We start from the raw sequence: 24940 nt of genomic DNA, 5'->3' as shown, positions 1-24940 counted from the left end.
GAAAATAATACTATAACAAAAAATGTATGGAATAAAAGCTAATAATTCCGAACAATGTTTATATTTTGACTACGATCTTAGAAGGACCTTATATTGTAACCGTGATTATTATGATAGCTTATTGCTAAATGGATCGAGAAATTTTCATTAATAAGTAAAAAGTTGGCGTAAGATGTAGAACTTGCAAAAATAACATAAAATATAATAATATGATCGAAGAGGAGCCGCGGTAATTATAAAAAATAGTTTGAACGACTTTATATTCCTAGGATATGAAATTGTGGGTAGGTATTTATAGATTTGTATAGATTACGACAAATGAAACATTTGTCTTGCTATATGTTTACAACCAAAGTTCAAAAATGATTTCTATTAAATTCCAAATATATTACATAAAGTCAATTTTAGGGTTGATTTAATTGTTAAAAATTTAAAATAATCTAATTTATCTGATCCACACTAAGACAACGGCCTGTCAGCCACGCTAATATAATATTTAATGTTGTTAAATGTGTTATGCGTATCTTGTGAAAATAAAAATAAATAAGAGATTGGGAGTAGTATATGTCTGCGGCATCTGCTTTCTTAATCACTCAATTCCTGTGGAGTGATATTAATTACATATTTAATATTATATGGTTTATAACTTATAGGTACTTTACCAATACTATGAAACATATAGACTATATTTTAGTCATCGTCTGTACATAAATTGTACTTGTTCTAATAATTCTATATCATAGAGTTCTAAATTATAGCACACACAGCGTTTACAAGAAAGTTAAAATTAAATAGTCAATTTTTATTTTATTACATTATCATTATCAATTTATCTATATACTTGTTCTATTAATTTTTGTACACAAGTTGAATAGGTATAAGATTAAAATTTACAATATTCTTATTTATTATTATCTTAAATGTCGAGATGTCGCATATCACAAATTGCATTGGGAAGAAATAAAATGGCTGAGTCGGTTATGTTTTAAACGAACGATATCGAAAAGTAAACATTTCTATAATAGCAATAAATACGTCGTATGACATAATGATGAGTAATCCAAATGGAGTCATCAGAATTTTTGTAAAAAAACTAGACGATACACCGAAGGTCGAGGTAGAAAATTAAGGGCTCAGACTTCAGTTATATTTTTAAAGTGATAGCAATCGACTTCGGACAACTTTGTGATAATTTGTTGGAAAGCAGTGTCAATGATTAAGTACAACACATATTTGTGTCAATACGTACATCATTCATTAATTCAATAAATCATTCTAATTATAAATATATTGTGCTATCAATAATATCACGTCAACAATGTTATGAACACGGTCTTAGAAGATCTATCTTCTAAGACCGTGGTCATGAATGATAATTTATTGTTATTGTTACTGATTATCAATTGGCAATATTGTCACAAAAATGAAATAAAAATAATATTTATTAGATGTTGTTTAACAAATATATAATTTATCTAATTATTAGTGAAGACGGTTAAATTAATTCTTTGAAAATTGTGAAAACATTGTTAAACATTATAAAACCACTTGTCAGGGCACAGAATGGAACCCTTCGACCAAATAAACTAATAGTTTAGTTTAATTAGTTTATATGGTCGAAGATGGAACCAATAAGCACAGTGCAATGCATACAAACAAAAAAAAAACCTTACATTTTGGAACAATATGGTTTATGGTACAATGCACGGGTCTTCTAAGACCGCGATATAATGTGACTTTATGCAAAATGTAATAGATAACGATTTAGTGATAACACAGAATAATTGTTGATGTGCTTTATTGTGTTGATTGTAAATTATTGATTATCATGATAATATGAACATTTAAAATAATTATTTATATAACACCTAACGAACCAGGATATTATACACTTAAATACAATTGTTTATGTCAGCTTATGATATCATGTAACGAACTACTTTTGTATGGATATTAGATGTGTACATTTGTTGTATGTTAAGTGTAGGGGTTTCTGATTGTTGACTAAAATTAACACTTATTGGTACAGTTATTTGGCATTTTTAAATCACAATGGCTAATCCTAAAGCTTTTCTGCACGAATGGTGTGCAAAAAACAGCTTAGAACCACAATTTGAAATTAAACAAGCAGGTAAATCATTTCAAAGTAATTCAGGTTTATTTTAATATATATTATTTTCTATAAATCAACTATTTCCTTTCAGTATTAACGAGATAATTAAAAATTAACTAATACTTATTAGTGCTAATATCTTAATTAAGCATATTAAGAATTTAAAAAGTAAATTAAAATTTTCTTTGGTATTCTCAAAAATGTCATGCTTTTTGTTTCCAGGTACGAAGTTCAGTTTACGTTTTATATGCGAAGTTTCTGTAACAGGACACAACTATGTCGGTGTAGGGAATTCAACCAATAAAAAAGATGCCCAAGGTAATGCATCTAAAGATTTTCTTTCGTATTTGATACGTCAAGGATTTGTGACTGCTGATTCATTACCATCTGTATGTTCAGAAATTATATCTGTTGCTAGACAATTTTTATTATAATATGAATTTTATTAGAGTTTTATAAGTGGTCCTGTTGTAAATGATAATTCAGTTAAAGCACCTCAACGATTTATGAATAATGTGCCACAAAAATCAGTGTATCAACAAGGCCAAACTCCAAATACTCTAGGTGAAGCATATCGACCAATTGGGAGGACAGATTTCCAGTTTAAAGACTTTTTAAATGATGAAAGCAAAGTAGAAGAGGTATAAAAGTTTAAAATACCCATTGTTAAATATATTTTTTTTACTTGGCTACTTAATAAGTATGTAAATTTATTATAATTAAATATTTTAGGCTGAAAATTTAGATGTAAATGCTGCTATTCATGGAAATTGGACTATTGATAATGCTAAATCTCGTTTAAATCAATTTATACAGTCCAATAGATTAAAAAATATTGATTATAAATATAGTTTCATGGGAAAGTAAGTTATTATTCGTCTATAGAATTTTAAATTAACACCTATATTATGTATAATATTTTCTGTGAGTTATCACAACATAATTTTTAATGAGTATAGATTATTTTATTTTAAATAAATAAACCAAATTTTTTTACTATTTTTTAGGAGTTTTGTTGCAGAAATGTCAATATTTGTACATAAACTCAATAGAAGTAAATTATTTTATTCATAATATTAGTTTTATTTTTTTATTCATTATAATATTATTTTTGATTTAGATGTAACTGCTCGTGAAAGTGGTTCAAACAAACAGTCAGCATCAAAAAGTTGTGCACTTTCCTTGATACGTCAACTTTACCATTTAGGTGTTGTTGAAGCATTTTCAGGATCTTTGAAAAAAACTATTTTGAACATAATTGAACCATATGAAGTTAATGTAGACCCTTTATTATTAAATAAAGTGTATGATATATTACAAGAATTAAATATTCAACCTGTGATTCAAGTAAATAACATTTTAAGCAAAAAATAAAACCTTATATATTTTATGTTTATTTTTAAGAATGATACTACTGTCGATACCAAAGCAACAATATCATTAATTTCTAATCAAGTTATTGCTGAATTTTCTGAATCAAAATGTTTAAGGTCAGTAGGAGTGATTCCATGGTCACCACCTCAACCAAATTGGAACCCTTGGTTGGCAATAAATATTGATGAAGGTCCTTTGGCTACTGTAAGTTTCTAATGGTTTAATTCTAAAATATAGTTTTAATTTTTAGAATTTAATGTTTTTTAAACAAATAAATTCAATTATTTTATTTCATTAGTATAAAAATGTAATTCAAGTATTATTTAATTATTAACCATAAATAATTATATTAAAAAAGTATTTTAAAAGTTAAGATACAAATTATATTGAGAATAACAAAGTTTCCATAGATAAAATTATCTTAAAACTTAACCTTAACCAACCTTAAAACCATAAAATTGAAACTAATAAATCAAGCATAAAAATCTATTTTGGCTTTTATATTTTAATAATTCTGTCTATTAAAAGTTATTATTTTTTAATAGTAATTTATTTTTAAAGAATATTACTTATCTTTTTTTATTGTAAAATATAATAACACTAAAAATGTTACTAAATTCTGTATTTTTAAAAATTATACAGGCTACTTTAGATCAATTAAGTGAAGAATTATCAAAAGATTATGATGAGAAATTAAATTCATCAGAAGATTTAGTGCAAAGTTTTGAAATGCGCAGTAAACTTCCTGTATTTGCTAAAAAAGCTGAAATTTTAGAAGTAATAAAAAAAAACTCTATTGTAATTATTCAAGGAAGTACTGGTTGTGGTAAAACTACTCAGGTTAGTTATAATACTCATTAAATCTAAAAAAAAATTATTCGATTCATGTTAGCAACAAATATACATTTACAAAAAAGTATTTATTTTATATTGTATAATATTTTAGGTTTGTCAGTTTATACTTGATGAGTACTTGAGTAATATTCAAGGGGCATATTGCAATATAATTTGTACTCAACCAAGAAAAATATCAGCTCTTTCTGTTGCTGATAGGGTAGCTTTTGAAAGAAAAGAAGATGTAGGACTAAGTGTTGGATATAGCGTTCGATTTAATAGCATATTTCCTCGACCATATGGAGCAATTTTGTTCTGTACAGTTGGTAAATATTTTTATATTATAGTTCTTTGTGTTTAAACTTTCAATAAATTAAAATAAATATTCAGGTGTATTATTGCGAAAATTGGAAAATGGTATGCGTGGTGTATCACATGTAATTGTTGATGAAATACATGAACGTGATGTAAATAGTGACTTCCTTATGGTTGTGCTCAAAGATATGGTTTACAACTATCCTGACCTAAGGGTAATTTTTATGTCTGCTACAATTAATACTAACATGTTCTCTAAATATTTCAACTGTTGTCCAGTAATTGATGTTGAAGGAAAATGTTATGCAGTTAAGGGTAAACCAGTTCATATGAGTATATGATGATTTAAATGATAACTTTTTATTTATTTTTTTTTGCAGAATATTTTCTTGAAGATATTGTTGATATTTTAAATTATCAGCCAGTTCCAGAAATTAAAAAATCTAAGAATAAAGATAAAGATGAAGAATCAGTCATTTTAGGAATGGATCAAGAAGAAAATTGTAATTTAATTGTTTCTGATGATTATTCTCCTGATGTCAAAGCAAAAGTGGCTATGATTAGTGAAAAAGATGTTGATTTTGAAATTATTGAAGTATTTTATTTTGTTATGCATTTGTATTTTTTAAAAAAAATATTTAATTAATTTTAAATTTACATTTAAGGCATTATTAAAACACATTGAAGTAGAAATGAATATTCCTGGTGCGGTTCTAATATTTTTACCTGGTTGGAATTTAATTTTTGCACTACAAAAATATTTAACTGAGAAACAATTTTTTGGTTTGTAAAATATTTTTTTTAAGTGTTCAATATTTAATGTACACATTTTTTTAGCATCTTCAAATTTTTGTATATTGCCACTTCATTCACAGCTTCCTTGTGCTGATCAGCGGAAAGTTTTTGAGCCTGTTCCTCCAGGAGTACGAAAGGTAATTAATTAAATTTAAAAATAAATTATAAAATTAAAATCATATATATTATTTAAAAATAAAATTGTTTTAAGGTAATTACTTTTAAAATTAAAACTAAATATTATTAAATATATGAATAATTTATTAAATAATACTAAATATTCTTAATAATTTTAATAAAAATTAAATATAAGATAAAAAATAACAGTTTTTGTCTGAATTATTATTATATGTACAAGTATTTAGGAAAAAATATGATTTAAAAAATCATCAGGTACTAAAAACACTAAATATACGAATAAATTCGAAATTGTTTACTTATTTTCATTAAGAACATTTATTAAAATAAAATGTGTTATTATTTGTTTTTATATATCTAAACTTTCATGTACAATGTTTATTTTTTTTAATTAAATTTGAATATATTTTTAAGTAATTGAATAAGAATAGTTAGAATAGTGTTTCTAAAGCGTTAAGAAAATAATTTTCTTTTAATCCTGATAATAAATATTTTTTTTTTTTTTTCATTCATTTGATTAACTTCAAAGTTAATTTATAGTATTTTGAATATTATAAGTGTTAATATATTTGTTCTAGGTAATCTTGTCTACAAATATAGCGGAAACATCTATTACTATCAATGATGTAGTTTTTGTAATTAATTATGGCAAAGCTAAGATTAAATTATTTACGACACATAACAATATGACTCATTATGCTACAGTTTGGGCATCTAAGACTAATATGCTACAAAGAAAAGGTCGAGCTGGTCGTGTTAAAGAAGGTTTTTGTTTTCACTTATGCACAAAGGTAATCAAATATCTTATTAATACTTGTTTAGAAAAAAGTTTCAATTTAATTTTACAAAATAATAATAATTTATATTATTTATGAAAATAAATGTAATTAGATAAATGAAAGTATTTATATGTTTAAACTTATTAACTAATTATTTTAATTTTAATTCAAACATTAAATATTACAATATTATTGAGTTTTCTCATCTTAGAGAACTCTACAGTTTTGATTTGGAATTGCACAAATTTTTTATTTAATTTTCAAATATAAATTTTTCCTTTAACATATTTATTTTTTAAACACCAAATTTTAAAGGCACGTTATGATAAAATGGATGATCACATAACACCCGAAATTTTCCGTACACCTTTACATGAAATTGCCTTATCTATTAAATTATTACGACTTGGAGATATTGGACAATTTCTTAGTAAGGCTATTGAACCACCTCCTATTGATGCTGTAATTGAAGCTCAAGTGATGCTTAAAGGTAAATTGCTGTTACTCTGATATTCAAATAAGTAGAAAATAAAATCATTTTTTCTTATACACAAACTAAATTAATCAAATAAACAAGTATTGTTGTTTTATTGATTAGTTGTGTTTGTAAATGACCATTAAAATTTTTAAAGTTTTACATTAAGTTAAATAATGTAATTCTTTATATTGGTTTACGAATTCAACCAATGATATTGAAAAACTGTATTTTATTTGAATGTCATAGTAAGCAATAATTTAATTTATTTAAAAATATTACAACTAATAAAAATGTTGACTAAATATTAAATTGTGAACCAAATTGTAGAGTAGTTATTTACAGGTTTAAATTATTGTATATATCTGTTTTTAAAATTATTTATTTATTAGTGTTCTTATTGTATGCAGTCTACTGTCTTATCATTTATGTATCTACGGATAGTAAATTATTTTTGGCATGAATGTCTTATTTTGTAATAATTAATATAATAACCAGAATAACTAAATTCAAATAAATCAATATAATAATTAATAATTAATATTCTAATTGAAAAGCATAGTATACCACACATTGGCATATTGAACTAATTATTAGTGAGAAGTAAATATGTATGTAAGGTACCCCTTCCCTCCATTGTTGTTTTATATAATCTACCTTCTTCCTTTTTCTTCTTCTTCTGGCACTTAATACTCTCTAAGAGTCTTGGCCGCCATCACAATATCCTTCCATTTATATCGATCCTGAACTAATTCTCTCCATTCCTGTACTCCCAACCTTTCAAGGTGTTGTGAACTGTTTGGTTATGTCTATAGACTCGGATATTGCGACAGGTTTAGTTGATTCCGCCGATCACAAGTCACGTTTTGAGTTTTGCACTTAAGGAATTCTACGAGGAAGTTATTGATTCACACAATTATTATATTAACTAATACATTATTATTATTGAGTCGTTATTTAAAATATTAATATGCTTACAAGAAATTAATACACTGTTACTTAGCTGTTACGCGACTGACTCTTTGATAATGGGTGGTCAGGCATGTATGTATAAAATGGACAAAATGCATAGTCAATATTTATCCCCATTTACATACTAAGAATACTAATGATAATAATAATCATAATAATAATAATAATAATAATAATATAATATTTTATAATGTAATATGGTGTACATAACAAAGGTCCACACAACATCTATCCACTTTTTTCTAGGTCTCCCTCAAGAACTCTTTTCCATTGGTTTCCATTGTAGAACTGTTCTACCTATATCATCCTCACTTCTCCGCATCGCGTATTATATTATTGCATTTATTATACATATATCAATGTACATCCCCAACATTTGAAATGAGGTGACCATAGAACATTTTGTGTATGACATTCATTGTGCCAATGAGTTTACCTCACTTAACAGTGTGATTTATTTTTCTCTGGATGTGGTAATATGTTCAATGTTCTATTTTTTTTATTGATATTTTAACAAGAATATTATAATAGCTCTACATTTATTTGGACATATCATTGACAATCAGTCATATACATAGACAAAGCACGCCTTACGATATTATATTTGAAGGTCAGATTTAAGTATAAAATTAAGTATATGCATAATTATATTTATATTATTACTTAATAGAGTGCTGATGAAGAAAAAGTTGATACTGAAAGAAGAAAATAAAAACATTAATTGATTTCTTTGAGGAAAGAGAGATGAACAATTTAGGAGCAAATTTTGGAAATCGCAGTAATCCTCACTGCAGTTGGATAGGGGGCAATAATAGCTACTGTTGGGTACCAATTTAAATGAATGATGTGGTAGTAAGTTGTGATCATTGTGAAATCTGGTATATTTAATTATGACACCACGACTAATTATCAGTACTGAAACCATGGCTGAATGAGGATACTTTTAAATATTGATCTAAACATAAGAGTTAGTTTTCCTATTTTATCTTCCATAGCTCCTGTATGTATTTTAGGTGTAAGATGACTTAATCGATAAATTGACGGTGGAGTCAGGTAATGAGTGTGCATGGCCATTTATGCCTATAAACCCATAAGAAAGAGATTATTATAGGTTATATTAATTAGCTGATTCTGAGGAATTGTAGTAATATAATTTTCTATTTAAAAATATAAACAGCACTTGTAACAAAATATTAATAAAATCTAAAATATCCTGGTTTATACCTATTCATTTTTGGCTCTATTAATGGACCTACTCTGTAAATAGAATATATAATAAATGTTGTTAGAAACTAAAAATTAAACTAGTTATTAGATTCTGAATAGATTAAAAATAATTTTTGATTTTTAAAATTGTATTTATTTGAAAATTGTGTTAACATATTTTTTAATATTCATAATTGTGTGTATATAAAAATCGTAGAAATGAAATGTCTTGATCAAAATGAAGAGTTGACTCCTCTTGGTAAAATCTTAGCAAAATTACCAATCGAACCACAGATTGGCCGCATGATGGTACTGGGGAACATTTTAATGCTTGGTGACGCTCTTGCTGTAATAGCTGCTATCTGTTCAAATATGACGGATATATTTGTATTTGGTAAGTTTATGAAGTATTTAGTTATTTTTATATACTAACAAACAATATTATTTTATTTGTTTGTAGATTATAGAATGACACCAGCACAGCGTGCATTATCTGGGAATCGTTGCTCAGATCATTTAACTGTACTAAATGCTTTTCATCAGTGGGAATCTTTGTTTCGTCGTAATATTGATACAACAGATTATTGTGAACGTAAAATGTTATCTCAGCCATCACTGACTACCACAGCTGATGTTACGGTATATCAAATAATTTATTTTTCATAGGAATTTGGTAATTTAAATATTTTAATTTTATTGGTGTATTAGGAACAATTAAAAGATTTATTTATCAAAATTGGATTTCCTGAGGAATGTTTTGAAAAGCAAACTTTTGATTTTGGAAAATCTGGAATATATGATGAGCCAATGTTGGACGTTTTATCTGCAATTTTAACTATAGGATTTTATCCTAATGTATGCTATCATAAGGAAAAACGTAAGGTAATTCAAATTTATTATTTTGACCAAATTTTTTTTTTCTTGCCCATATAATTTATAACCCAAGACATTTGTTTTTTGATTTTTTTAAAATGTTTGTAGAAATTAAGTTTATAAATTTAAACCAGTGTATTTTATGTCTTTGTATTATTTTCATTACGTTTTCATTTTCTCAATTTTATTTTAAGCTTAAAGTTTTTGTTTCACTGTATGCAAAATAAATATATCTTTAGTTAATTATTATTTATACATATATGATCAAAAAATTCATTGTTCTTGACACTTATTGTCTGCAATATATTTTATTAAATATCTTTAAAAATGTATGTTGTGTATATATTTAGGTGTACACAACAGAAGGAAAAGCTGCCCTTATCCATAAGACATCTGTTAATTGTAATAATGTTGCAGCTGGTTCTTTTCCATCTCCATTCTTTGTATTCGCAGAAAAAGTAAGTTGTGGTTTATAGAATAATTTATTATTACTATTTCTTTATCAAGTTAAATCATTCAATGAATTATGGTTTTTCAAATAAATATCCTGATTAAATATTTTTAGGTTGTGCTAAAAAGTAAAAACATTATTTCTATTAAGATTATTGTATTATTAATTTAATAGTCATTATATTTTGGATATTAATATCATTTTTGTGCACATAAAGTTATGTATAATTTATAATTTTGTAAATTATCTTTTATTCATTCAGGTTCGTACAAGAGCTGTGGCTTGTAAACAAATGACTATGATAACACCAATTCATCTTCTATTATTTGGTGCCCGTAAAATTGAATATACTAAAGGTTTTGTTCAATTAGATAATTGGTATGTAATATTATACAATTTTAATAAATTAAATAAATAATAAATTATTTGGGCCAATCACAAAAATATTTTTCAAAGTTAATTAATTGATTTCAACTTGTAAATATTTTATATCATTTAATTGAAATGCAGTACTAAAATTATAGTTAAATCTTAAAGTGATATAAATTTATATTTATTTCTTATAAATTAAAGATAAAATTCAACATTTAAAAATGTTTAATGTAGCAATCTAATGACTGTTTGCAGGATAAATTTAAAAATAGATGTTAAAACAGCTTCTGCTATTGTAGCACTAAGACCAGCTATTGAAAGTTTAATTATCAATGCATCTAAAAATCCTGAATCAATATCAATGTTAACTGAAACTGATAATAAGCTTATAAATGTTTTGAAAGAATTGTGCAATTTTAACTCTGGAAGATACAATCTTTCACCTATATTATTTGATCAAGGGTAAGTTATATTATTAGGTTAGGAAATAGGGCAATTTTATTTGTTCAAATAAGAATATAATTTATTTTATGATTTTAGAAGTACATCTTACAAAAGAAAGTTAAATGCATCATTTAATGAAAGTAGTGATAGTTCACAACCTACACCAAAATTGAATCACTATTCTAGTTATGGTAATTTTCATAGACAAAATAGTGGTTTTAGTAGAGGAAACTATAATCAAGGAAGAGGTTATCACAGAAATTCATCATTTGGTAGTGGATTTAACCAAAGAGGCAGTAGTCATATTGGAAGAGGTATATATATTTTATGATGCACTTTATTATACTGGATCATTTATTTGATTTTTTTGTTATATTATATGTTATAAATCACCTAAAAGTCATAAAATAGAAAATTAAAATTGGTATATTTAAAATTACATTTATCTCAAGTTCACTTATGATTCTGTGAAATGGCATTTTATTGATTCTGCATTTATGGAAGTCATTACTGTACAATGCTTTTGTTGAATATTTATATATATATATATATATATTTTTATGAAATGAATACTAAAATAGTTTAATATATACATTTTTTAAGGATCAGGTTTCAGAGGAAATAACAGTAATGTTGGCAATAGTGGCTTTTACAGAGGTACCAGAGGATCTAACAGAGGTTATAGTAGCTTTAACAGAGGATTCTAAAGAAAAACATAATATAAAAAATGCCATTTTTGTATTCTATGAAAATAAAGTAAATAATTAACAAGTTCTTGTTCTTTATTTAGAATCAACAATTTATCACATAAAAAACTATTTTAATTTATTATTTAATTTATTGGCTGCATCCGAATTGGGTTCCAAATTTGAAATTACTACACTAGTCTGGTCTCAAATTATTTTACGTATTACACTAGTTGGTTTAAATATTTATACCTAATATAATTCTGGACCCAACTAGTATAGAACCTATAAAAATCCAGGACCCAACTTGAATGCACCAAATTTATTTATTCAATATTATTTAATATTATTATAATTAAAATTATATCACTGTTTGTCTGAATTTTAGTTGCTACTTCCCAATGCCTTTTTTTGTTGCTGTTGATACCTGAAATGTCAATACAAAGTTTGTAGTTTTTAAAATGACAACAATAATAATGTCCTCTCAACTAATTCTATTAAAAGAATTAAAACATAACATACAAGTTGTTATTAAAAAGTAATCTACATATAACATCTGTAATGTATATTGTATATTATTTAGTTGTATAATATTTTAAATTTGAAACATTGTATAAGATTTGAACTAAAAAATAATTATTAATAATTACATTCAATAATACTTATATTGATTTTTTTTCTTAGTAACCTGTTACTTTTTAGTTTTCTATAAATAACTATTTGAACAATATTTCATAGAATTAATATTTAAATTAAATGAAAAGTAAACAATTTATTTAGTTATTTATATATCAACCATTTCAAATTAAAATGGCCAATTACATTATTAGTTAACTTAAGATTTTATTCGGGTTACTGGAAATGTCTGTTCTTCAAAATTGTATCAAAGAGTATAGTAATGTTCTTAATTTTAAAAGTAAGAATAAAATACACGTCTAAATTATTTTTTATAAAGCTCTTGGTCTCCTAATTCAATATATTAGAATTAATATATCAGAAGATATTAGGAAAACATATGAATATACACTAAAAAAGATTAGGAAAATGTAGGTGGCTTTGAATATTTAATTTATACTAGTACTAGTGCTCAAAAATGTATAATATATACAGAGTAGAAAATTATTTTTAAAAGTTGTAAACTTATTTGGTTAGTTGTGTGTTAAAAAAAAAATAACTTTTTCCCATAAAATGTAACTCAATCATAATCTCAGAAAATATTCATACATTTTTTACTGTTACTAATTAATACTTTAATAATCTATTTTTCATTAAATACTTTGATGAACATTTATAGTTAATAGATTTACATTATTCACTAAAGTATAACTAATGTTAAATAAATTATCATAATATACTTAGTCTACATAAAGCCTACTACTTCATCAAAAGTATACTATTTTATTTTCAAACTTACAAAATAGCTCTCACTAAGTGATATGTATTTGTAGCACCCACAAAAACATTAACACTAAATAAACTCCAGTTTTTTGGTATGATGACTAGTGAATATCTTGACCACACAATTCCAGTAGCAGCTAATGCTGAACATTGAGATATGCTCACTTTTTCTGCTGGCCGGGTAATATCACCAATGCCCGCAATAACTAAGCCCTGCAAATGGAGTAGTACAGTTGTGATTGAAAATACGAACAAATAATTGTATGTGACAGCAACATTACCCATTTAAACGCAGGTGCCCAGAAGAAAATAGTTTTAGGACCTGTAAAAATATAAATGTGCTACTATATTTAATAGACGTATGATTATAATAAAAATAAAATATTAAGTGGTGTACCTGCTGGATGTTCCCAGAGTGGTCTCAGGCCCTTTGGTACAACTTTGTCTGCTACAGAAATCACTGCTTTGTAAACGGCTGATGACATGGTTATGAGGAAGTTAATCACTTAAGTGTTACAAATGTTTAGAGCAAGATTTGATGGTTAGAACATCACTTTAATCGCTAATTAAATTTAAATAATAATTGAACTTCAAGTAACCTTAGAAACAAGGTCAACATCAAAAAAATATTTTCTCAATGATAAGGTCAAAATATTGCTTTTATGTCTATGGTATCAATACGCCTTGAAAAATAAGCGTTTTGCTTTTTTGCGCATTCCTTGCAACGCCATCTATATGTTTACAATGCAAGTAATGTGAACATAAACAGTGGCGTACTTAGACATGAATTTTGTGAATACTATTATAATCCTTCACAACACAAAAGTAGAAATGTTTTTCTGGCTTAGCCAAAGCCTCGAAGGCGTTAAAGGTTCCTCCTAGAAATTTTTTTTTATTAACAGAGGATATCATTGAATTTATCTGCGTTGCATTATCTCTTAACGACAGTGCACAAGTCTGGCAGAAAAGTAAAGCCATGATCTTTAATGCAGTCCTAAGTCGGCAATTAAAGATGTATTAATAAATTACAAGTAAAAAAACATTTGTTTTGTGGAGAAAAACCTAAAAATGCATATGAAGCTCTTGTAACCAATTAATTTTCTCTACTACTTGTAAACTTCAAAACTACAGGTCGTGGTACCCGACCTTATGCTAGGTTAGAAAATAAGGGGTGGTTGGATAGTAAACACATAAGTTAAAATAGTTGTCTAATACAACAAGTGAAAGGTAATTTTCTATAGATTAAAGATATATCTTAGAAATACTAATGGAGAAAACCGTTTGATGAGTAGATTAGTATTGCTAAGTATTCATTGAGAAATTATTTTAACAGCGGATTAAGTTCTTAATGAATTTGCTAATGAATCTAGGAGCTCATTGGACAAGATTAATATAGTTTAGATACGAAAATATAAACATTGAAGCAGGAACTGGAGCCGTACCGAAAGGAACCGGTTTTGGAACAGGAACCCTTTGAATATTGGGAACCGGAACTTCACAGAAAGTCCAATTTAAATTAATTTTTAAAACCGAAACTGATACTTTTTTGTACGGTTAATTTTTAATTTTTGTTTTTTTTATTACTTCATTACTTTTATTTATATATATCTTTAATAGGCATTAAGAACTAAACAAATATGTAGGTGGATCTATTATTATTATTATTATTATTAGGATTTATAACATTAAAAAATAATCATTCAAGTACCTACAGAATTCAGACTTCTGATTATAAATTATTTCTTCGTAACAATTGATGATAATGTAATAGGAATTGCAACAAAAATAATATTATATATTTAAAGTGATCATTATGAAATTCTGTGAAAGTGGAATAAATTTTTCTATGTACTATTTACTGAAACTCTCGAACGCAAGTCTAACTTTAAGCAAATATAGTAGGCGGTAATAAAATAAAAGATTGATAAATATTTTATAGATTTAAATACTAAATAATGATATTCCTTTTACATATGGTAATTCGAAAATGATATAGGTATCACAATCAATGTATAAACTATAAAAAATAAAAAAGGTTATTTGAAACAGAGTCTTTCATTAATGATGAGTACTTAAATCGTTTACTTAATTAGTCATATCCTTAGTCCTAAGCTATTTATAAGATATCTGGTTGAAAATTGGTATTGATCACCATAATTGACGCCAATTAACACTACTAATATTTTATTTTATTTTTTAAGAACCAAAAAACAAACCGAAATCTTCAATTTTATTATTTTAAAAACCGACACCTACATTGTTTTTTAAGAATCGACATCAAAACTGGAATAGTAAAATTCACCAAGGTTCCAGTCTTTACATTGAATAACTGCATTGCTTAACTATGGTAATTAATTTGATATTAATTATTAATTTTCTTATACTAGAACATAATAACGTGTAAATTCATCAACGTGATTGCTTGAATGAAAATATGGCTATGATAAGCCCCCTCGAGTTGCGCCTATGCAGCTGTTAGAGCCCAAAGTGAAATTTCAAATTGAGTAAATTTTATAAAATATATATTTATAGGCTAACATAAATTATATACGTGAGTATTTGAATAAAACTCAATTTAATATAATACATCACTGGTACTGCGAAAAATTCGTGGAAATTGTGTTTATTGTACGTTTATTTTGGGATACAATACAAAAATTAGATAACACTAATTAATGATGTGTTTCCGTGCACGTAGCATCCGCATGTCAAGTTACTGTCGCATTGTCGCGAGCGAGAATGATGGAACGGTCAACAATGTATTTATTATTTAAGTGTACTTCTTGTCAATTCCACCTATTAACTTAAAATTTCTAAAATATTATTTGAATTCGTTATCTTGTTTACATGAGATCGACATTTCTCGTAAATAAAACCACATTTCAAGTTTTTTAAATTTAATTTTGAACAATAAACATTATAAATGTCTTACATTTTAAAATATTCAAATCAAATTTGGGATATTTACGGATCAATTAACTATACATAATAAAAATTTAAAATAGTTTTCAAAAGTTTTATCACATAACTCGGTCAATCGATGATTGACAAAATATGAGTGTTTTTGTTAAAATAATAGATCGTTTGTAATGCCCTAATAATAAGGACCCAATATTTAATTATGAATTTCAAAGAATTTTTTTTCTTATAAAAAATGATAATAATTAATTACATACAAAAAAAAAAAATTATTAAACAAAGTATAATTATGAGAAAAATATATCTATAAAATTGAACACTTTATAACATTAATTAACGATTCGATAAAAAAATACTGAACCTTAAATACACAGGTAATTTTAATACACTTGTAAGCGAACTTTAAAAACAAATGTAATTAACTATTTGAATACACGTGTATTCATAAATTTTACTATTTAAGGGTACGGGCTACACGTATAGTGAATATTTATACATTTATAAATGTACCAAACCGAGAGTCCTATTCTCAATAGAAATCAATTTTTACCATTAAAATATACTATAATATTTTTATTTTTTCTTTATTTGAATTAAACAATCTATACTATATTATGTATAATAAGCTAAAGTGTTAACAATAATAGTTGCTGCCAGAAGACTTCAATGAGAAGCCGCCCACTGACGATACTCTTGTCTAGTGGCGCCAACTTGTATTTATTTAGTGGGACAAAGTATAAAAATTTGTTAATACCACCACCCAAAAATTTAGAGCAAAATAATGATATGTTAAATGATTAAATGATTATATTGTAAACTTAAACATCATAAAGTCGCTCGCTTCGCTTGCAATTTATCACTCCAATCACTTCATCTATTAGGTAGGTACTATTCAGCAGTGGCGTATCCAGGGGGATAGGCGGTTATAACAGACAGCCCGCACTATTAATTCTATTTTAGAATAAGATTGTATTTGTTGTTGAATGTGTCGCCTAGAACAGCACATAATAATAACAATAATATAAATTATGATCGAGTAAAATGCCTCATATTTTATCATAAATAGATAAATATATATTTTATCATACAGACTGAAAATGATTTTTATAAATTAGATAGGTATTAATTATTATTTACCTACTTCATAGTAGTTTTACAAAAAAACAATTAATATCAATTTGAAGCGTATATAAATTTAGGTTTAATTATTTATATATTAAATATGTTATTAAAATTAAAGAAATGTAAAACAAAAAACAATTTATTTCATTTTTTAAACAACTATAATTTAAAAAAAGATGTTTCAAAAATGTTTCACGGGACTATTCGTAATTTAGGTAACTATCTTAAAATGTTTAAAAGGTATATTTGCATGCTGTATAATCACTTTTAAACACTGAGAACCGAGAAGTGTTTAGCTTCATCATATGTGTGAAATAGATATAATTGTAACTGTACGTCTTTATACTTGATATAGTATAAAGACATGATAGGCGAATTGCTCTATCGTATCATAGTATCCTATCATTTACAGATCGATTGTCACTTAATTTATACGTTTCTAAGATTTACTAACTAGAGTGTAAATTTATCCACCCAACCCACCCCACACCAGACACCAACCACCATAGTTAAATGAAGGGGCGAACTGCCCCATAAAAGTACGTATTCAGCGCCACTGCTTCTGTCAGTGTTTAAGGTATAGAATTTACTCTTTATATTTTATATACTAAATAATGTGCTTTTAAAATTAATTTATTGAACGTTTAATTATATAAAATAACCATTACGAAAAAATAAATATATTAACAGAATCTTGGACAGATTCGTTTAAATCATTTAATGTCTTGGTATCTCATTATAGCGGATAATTTTGGTCAAGTAATCTATTTTTTTTTAAAAAAAATTGAGTTACATATTGCGTCAAAATTAATTATTTTTCTTTTTTTTGATATATTTTGAACACATTTTTAATAGGTTTCTAATTGAAAATGACACGGGTGATGGAAGTACTTATTCCATACATTATATAAAGTTAGGGGATATAATATAAGTAGGATATTGAAATATGGCATATGCTCATTCCAATTATTTTTACTTTTTCGGGATTTGTTTTGAATATATAAAATATGGGAATTATAACTTTAGCCCCTAAAAAATGTATAGAAAAGACTGTTAGAGAGATTAATGACTCATGATCGTATTCGCTCGAAAAACTTCTTCCTCGAAAACCTTCTGTTAAATTTAAATACTTTTTAAGAATATACTTGATGAACTTTGATGTACATACGTAAGAGTAAATTGTTGAAGTGAGTATTTACTTATAACACTGAACGCTTTATCGAAAAATTTATATTATATGTACTATATACTATATGCTTGTATAATTGACTAATTGTTACTTATCGCAATTATTAGATAATAAGTGCGACAACTTGTACAATATTTGAAGGGTTACGGGGAAAAACGAGAACAGTCAATATTTCTAGACTGTTTAGTATTGCAGTTTTAAAATATTGGAACTCAAAAAACTAAGAGATAAAGTACAAAATAATTTAAAAAAATTGAATGTGGTGACAGGTGCATCTAACTTTTGATAAAACGAATAAAAAAAATGTAATTAATTTTTAAAAAAAATGTCAATTTGAATTAATTAATATTTTTCTTGTTTTAACTATAATCGATTTTCCCAATAACCTTTAATTTATTTAAGTAACTTCATTTGCATTGGCATGAACCATAAACGATTTTTGTCAATGTATTGAAATATATGACGTTTAGGAAAATTAAATTGTAGTCAATAAAATATCGTTGTCTACGAATTATCTATAAAATATAACATTATGGTACCGCCCATCAGGTGGATTTCTTATCTTAGAGCAATATAAAGCTCATTCATACTGGATGTACGACTACTTCATGGTTGGTTGGCATTTCAATACTAATTGTATATTTTTATAATACTGATTCAAACTATACATTTGCATGCACTATGTTTATTAATTTTTATCGGATTATTGTTGTTGTTTTTTTAATTATTAATTGTGTTAGTTGTACACCTTCATTTCGAAATGAAATGAATACGATTATACATGAATTGAATACCAAACCAAAAATCTTGTGGAAGGTAAGATATTTTAACTCAACTAATTGAATGATTTTTAAATTTTTGTTCTGAATACTGCGATAAATATAATGTGTAATGTGAACCCACGTCATACAATATATTAACATATTAATTATCTATTAGTATTTCAATCGAAGAAAAAAATATATTTTGTTTATTTAATAGAACTTGATTAACAACGATTACGGTGACTACTTGAAATTATACATATTTTATAGGTGATGTAGTCATTAAGTGAATGTATCCTAAGTATATAATTATATTTTTTTTAAATTTAATTTGGAGTTTCCCGCAATGTTAAGTGTGTATAGGTCCGTAAATGATATATTATTAATGCTTATTAGTTATTATTCTTTTATACAATGACTATATAAATGTATAAACATTATACTTTACATTTGTTTAGGCGGGATTAAACTTTTATCCAAGTTTTTTGAAGAATGTTTCTCGTCTCATGGGAGTTCTACCTTTGAATAAACTGCAAACACAAGACATTTTGTTAACAAAAAAATTGTCTGTTGCCCGAGAACCTCTTCCAAATAGTTACGACGTTACATTAAAATGGCCTGAGTGCAAATCGGTTATTTCGATTAGAGATCAATCTAACTGTGGATCTTGTTGGGTATAGTTATACTAGTTATTCATAGTACATAGTTTTAGTTTATTGAATTGTGCAACTTAGTTATTAGTAATAACTTATTATTAATTACCATTATAATAATTGCATCTATTTACTATTATAATTTCGTACAAATTTATAGGCCCTATCAACTGCTTCAGCATTTGGTGATCGTTTATGTATTGCCTCGAACAGAACAATAAATAAGGTCTTATCTGGAGAGTACATAAATTCGTGTTGCAATGGCAAATGTGGAGACGGATGCGATGGTGGTTATCCAGAAAAAGCATGGAAGTTCATACAGAAAAACGGATTATGCACAGGAGGAGAATACGGTTCTAACGAGGTTAGTTTCATGTATATATTGTTTATAGAATTCTAAAAAATCGGAAGAAAATAATAACGTTGTTTTAAAATGTTTGTTATATTTCACGTAAAAAGATGTTGATTTAATGCATTGATTTTATTATATATTTATAAATATTATAAAATAATTAATAAAATATATATTTAATAATTTTATTTATAGTAGTTTTTAAATTAATTAGATTAGTGTTGTAAGTTCCTCTCTATATTTCAATACCAAAAGCTACGGCTGATATTGTTAAGTTTTTTGATGGGTTGCTGAAGGGTACCGCATAATCACCTTCATAATTATCACTGATATCATTGAAAGTACCCCAATGTACAACTATAACGTTCTTCTAACAAATTTTTCTCTATATCCCATACCACCTCGATATATCTAATTATATTCTATCTTATATTTCATTCAGCATATATCTTAATTTTATACTTGCATCTAAATTTACAAAGTGCTTGCCCATATATAAATAAAAAATAGTAATTGACTATATAAAAGTAAAATACAGTATTCGTAAATTATTTTTGTCAAATAATTCTCTAATATTTCTATAAATATAAAATACTTTTCTGATTAGTGAAATCACATAATCGGTTTATAATTTCAATCTGTTCATGTGCAAGTCTAAGTATATTATATCGTCCTTTCTATCAATAGTCTTAAAAGTAAAATTAATAAAATCATTTTATATATTAGATATAGTTTTGGATGATAAATTAATTTAAAATATTTTTTACAATTTCATTTAATACGCTAAAACTATTGTATTTAGTATTTTGAAGATTAAGTTCTAACATTGTTAATATGTTTAATACATTTATTCTATAATCAATGGTTGTCGTAAATTGTCGAATGAAATGTTTTCTATTTTAAAAACTTGGTTAGCTTCATTAAATAAACATGCATAATTATTTTCATGCAATAATATAACCGTTTTGTCAGCAAAATATATTATTTTAGCATCTACCTTCAAATTCAATGAATCATTTATAATTAAAATATAAAAAAAATAGTTCCCTACGGTACACCATGTTTTATATTAAAAGGCTGAGTACACTTATCATTATTTTTAATATTTGTGATTTATCTGTTAGATATGACCTCATAAGGTTATTAAAGAAACTAATATACGTAAACATTTTCATTATACCATAAGTTTATATTTTTTTATATTTTTAATAAAACAAATAAACATGTATAATGTACATTTTATATACAATTAAATAGATATATATTTATAATTTTAATATAATTTTGAGAAATTTCTTGCTTAGAACTCACTTATATTTTACCAATGACAACAGTTGATAAAATAATAATAAAATATAAATATACAAATAAACTAAAATAGGCACATATCACATCGTGCTCCTTTTATTTATGGATGAATTGATGGGAAGATTGTTTTGCATAATAAAAATTTAGTTACAGTTTTTCAATTTTTATGTTTCAGTATTATTTAACAAGTACAAATATATATTATTGTCTTTATTGTATTTTGCACGGCTGTAGATATTTTTTGAAAATTCACAAATTTATATTATTGTGTTGGTACCAACTTGGTACTAATTATATTTGTATTTTATTTGTACTCGTATTACGTTCATCAGCTAACGAGTTTAAATAAATATTATTTAAATAAGTTTATATAAATATTATTTAAACTTATTCAACTATATGAATCGTTCAAATTTGCGATAGTTAAAATACCAAACACTATAAATCAGTGTCGGTTACGGAGATTTTTTCAAAGCATTTATCTTTAATACAATTTGTTCTACATTAAATCAATAATCACACTAAATTTAAAACTCTTATACATTTGATGAATGGTAATAATATTGAAAACAATTATAATCAATACTTATTTGTTCCAAATAACAATACTTTAAACTAATGTTTAATAAAAATTAGTATATTTAGTTTTGTTTTATAATATAATATTTAACATTCCTAAGCTACTTTGTCTATTAGACAACTTTTAATCGAAAAAAATGCTTTACAGTCTTTATCTATATCATTTAATTTAGGGATGTCAGCCATATAGTATAGCTCCTTGCCCAGGAACCAAATACTGCAGTAAGAAGGACAATGAAGCGACGCCACAGTGTTACAAAGATCAGTGTACCAACAATAATTATGAGTTATCATTACAATCAGATCTGTATTACAGTAAATATTGTGTTTAAATAATGTTCAACATATTTTATTTATTTATATTATTAATTAAAACGTAATTATTACAGCAACTAAAGTATATTCTGTTAAACCAAAAATGGAAGTAATTATGAATGAAATAATTAAAAATGGCCCAGTGGTTGCTGCAATGAAAATTTATGAAGATTTCTTATATTATAAAAGCGGTTAGTATTCAAGAGTGGTCTGCTTACGTTGACTTAGTATATCATACACGAGCACATGGTAATTAATTTATTGTAATTTTTAGGAATATATGAGTACACAACAGGTTCTTTACAAGGTGATCACGCTATCAAGTTGTTAGGTTGGGGCGAAGACGATGGAGTACATTATTGGTTATGTGCAAATACCTGGGGTACTACTTGGGGCATGAACGGATTTTTTAAAATACGAAGAGGAATAAATGAATGTGGAATTGAAACTCGAATTACTGGTGGATTACCGAAATTGTAAAATTTAATTTAATTACTAAAGTATTATTATTTATTAATAACACATTTATATTTGTGTTAAAATTACCCTTACACGTTTTAAGTTTTTAATAGAAATAAGCTACTATTTCCTATAAACTGTGATAACTATTAAGTATTAAAGCGTTAAAATGTATTGATTTTTTTATGAGATTTGCTGAAAAATATACAGTAAGAGATTCAGCTAAGCGTTTGTTTTGTATTTTATTTGATCTGTTTTAGAATATGGTTAGATAATTTGGGTTTCTTATACTGCTGGTGGTTTTTGTTAGTTTGAAAGAATTTAATTTAAAATAAGATAAAAATCGTAGAGAAAATTGAGCTAGAATAGACTTTGAATTTAAATTTTATAAACAATATCAAAAAAAAAAAAAAAAAACTGTACACTGTACTATATGATATTATGTTATCTACAGGGCTCAAACTTATAGAATTTACATTTTTTTTTTGAGAGGTCCTACAAATACCCATGTGAGCTGTACATTTGTTTTCGATAATTAAGAAGGTAAATACGAAATTTCATGTTGCATATTTTTGCATATTTCAAAGTATAGGTAAGTGCTATTTTGATTTTTTAAGTCTTTTTCAGTTCCGTAGCATTTAAAACATTTTTTCTTGATAATAACAAGTAATTATAGTAGTATTAATTTTTATAATTGTTATTCATTCATGTTAATTAACTAATTCTTCTTCTTTTGGTTTAAATTATATATTTGTATCATATACCGACGCAATTGGAATTATAATAATAAGAGTATAACATTTTTTTTATGCATAATATATGATTTTTTAATAGTAAATGAAAATTGATTTTTTTATACATGATGTTTTTTTTAATAATAAATGAAAATTTTTTTTTTTTACATGATATATTTATTTTTCGATTATTTTTGTATTTTTAGTGCATATTTAAGCACTTATCAGTTTACGAATAATTATAAAAACATATTATAGCGCTTATACCTACTTTTTTAGAGCTATTAGTTATGAGCCCTGGTTATAAACATTTATTTTCATTTTACAGCTACATTATTGTTATGTTATTTGTCCTCTATTTTATCTATTTTGCATGTTGAATAGAGCTAGACTACTCTAGCTAGTTATATATCTGTGTAAACTATTTATAATTGTGTGCTCTATCTAAAGTTTGATAGTTTAACTAGAGTCTAGAGAAGAAACTGCTATAGTTCTCTAAGTGCTATGTATACTACTTAGACTGAGCGTATATAGCTATAGCTAAAGTAACCCTACAAAAAAAAATCTACCATGTACAGGTAATTTTAAAGTATTCATGTTTATTTGTGTCTTTTTATTTCCTCAAATTAGTACTTATAGATTATGTAAAAAATAAAGGTAATAAGTGGTTTAATTGACAACCTTGATTCCACCTTTAAATTCAATATTTTTAATATAAGATGTGTAACTATAATGTTTTTATTTTTCAAATAATATTTTATAACTATTATATGATTTATAAAATTATTCGTGTATTTTTATATGTTGAAAGAGCTCAGTCACTAAATATTATAAATAAAATAACTATATTGATGAATTATGGATTTTATTAAATAAAATGAAATAGTGAAGTTATTATGCTATAACAATACTTTTATGGTACATTATTATTATTCACGGGTAATGTAAATATGTAGAGTAGATTCTCATTATGTTGAACGTCGTTATCTCGAACCATATTGAATTCCCTTTGAAACTATAATTCACTAACGTTTTATTCTCGATAACTCCATATAAAATGAATCGTTTTTCGTTATTTCGATTACACAAATAGTATTTTTATTACGGTAAGAAAGGAAAATTGTGCAGTACATTCAGCATAATATTTGTAGTTCGTTCGTTTGCTTATAGTGAAATGTAAAAGAAGTGTAAATTAAATATTCTTTCGGACAAAGCTCGTTAAATACAGTTATTTGAAAGAGATGACCGTAAAAAATGTGAAATCGCCAATGATTTCAATATTCTACCAAATACATTATCGTCAATTATTAAATGGAAATAT

At 25.6% G+C, this 24940-nt stretch overlaps 3 protein-coding genes across 3 annotated transcripts; 2 read left to right on the top strand and 1 right to left on the bottom strand.

Moving 5' to 3' along the window:
* The first annotated feature begins 1774 nt into the window (after window positions 1-1774).
* Window positions 1775-11912, top strand: LOC112687378 (dosage compensation regulator). Its single transcript, XM_025560043.1, has 23 exons — window positions 1775-2131; window positions 2336-2502; window positions 2563-2754; window positions 2846-2976; window positions 3121-3167; window positions 3234-3460; window positions 3518-3691; window positions 4130-4327; window positions 4434-4647; window positions 4712-4951; window positions 5017-5231; window positions 5302-5419; window positions 5474-5568; window positions 6148-6360; window positions 6664-6838; window positions 9219-9395; window positions 9462-9640; window positions 9710-9883; window positions 10225-10332; window positions 10588-10703; window positions 10953-11159; window positions 11238-11455; window positions 11745-11912. The coding sequence occupies exons 1-23, from the start codon at window positions 2053-2055 to the stop codon at window positions 11846-11848; spliced, it is 3768 nt and encodes a 1255-aa protein (XP_025415828.1). The 5' UTR covers window positions 1775-2052; the 3' UTR covers window positions 11849-11912.
* On the bottom strand, window positions 11863-13883 carry LOC112687379 (mitochondrial pyruvate carrier 2-like). The gene is made up of 4 exons (XM_025560044.1): window positions 13623-13883; window positions 13507-13547; window positions 13242-13438; window positions 11863-12254 (listed from the first exon to the last, which is right to left on the bottom strand). Exons 1-4 carry the CDS (start codon window positions 13708-13710, stop codon window positions 12212-12214), a joined length of 369 nt encoding a protein of 122 aa, XP_025415829.1. The 5' UTR covers window positions 13711-13883; the 3' UTR covers window positions 11863-12211.
* Window positions 13884-19059: 5176 nt separating this feature from the next.
* Window positions 19060-23095, top strand: LOC112687434 (cathepsin B-like cysteine proteinase 4). Its single transcript, XM_025560133.1, has 6 exons — window positions 19060-19271; window positions 19678-19893; window positions 20033-20236; window positions 22285-22426; window positions 22501-22617; window positions 22701-23095. Exons 1-6 carry the CDS (start codon window positions 19137-19139, stop codon window positions 22904-22906), a joined length of 1020 nt encoding a protein of 339 aa, XP_025415918.1. The 5' UTR covers window positions 19060-19136; the 3' UTR covers window positions 22907-23095.
* The last annotated feature ends 1845 nt before the right edge of the window (window positions 23096-24940 follow it).

Source organism: Sipha flava, unplaced genomic scaffold (assembly GCF_003268045.1).
Source record: "Sipha flava isolate LNK unplaced genomic scaffold, YSA_version1 34_pilon_pilon, whole genome shotgun sequence".
Taxonomy (NCBI): domain Eukaryota; kingdom Metazoa; phylum Arthropoda; class Insecta; order Hemiptera; family Aphididae; genus Sipha; species Sipha flava.
The sequence above is the reverse complement of the archived record's forward strand: the minus strand, read 5'-3'. Positions and strand labels throughout refer to the sequence as shown.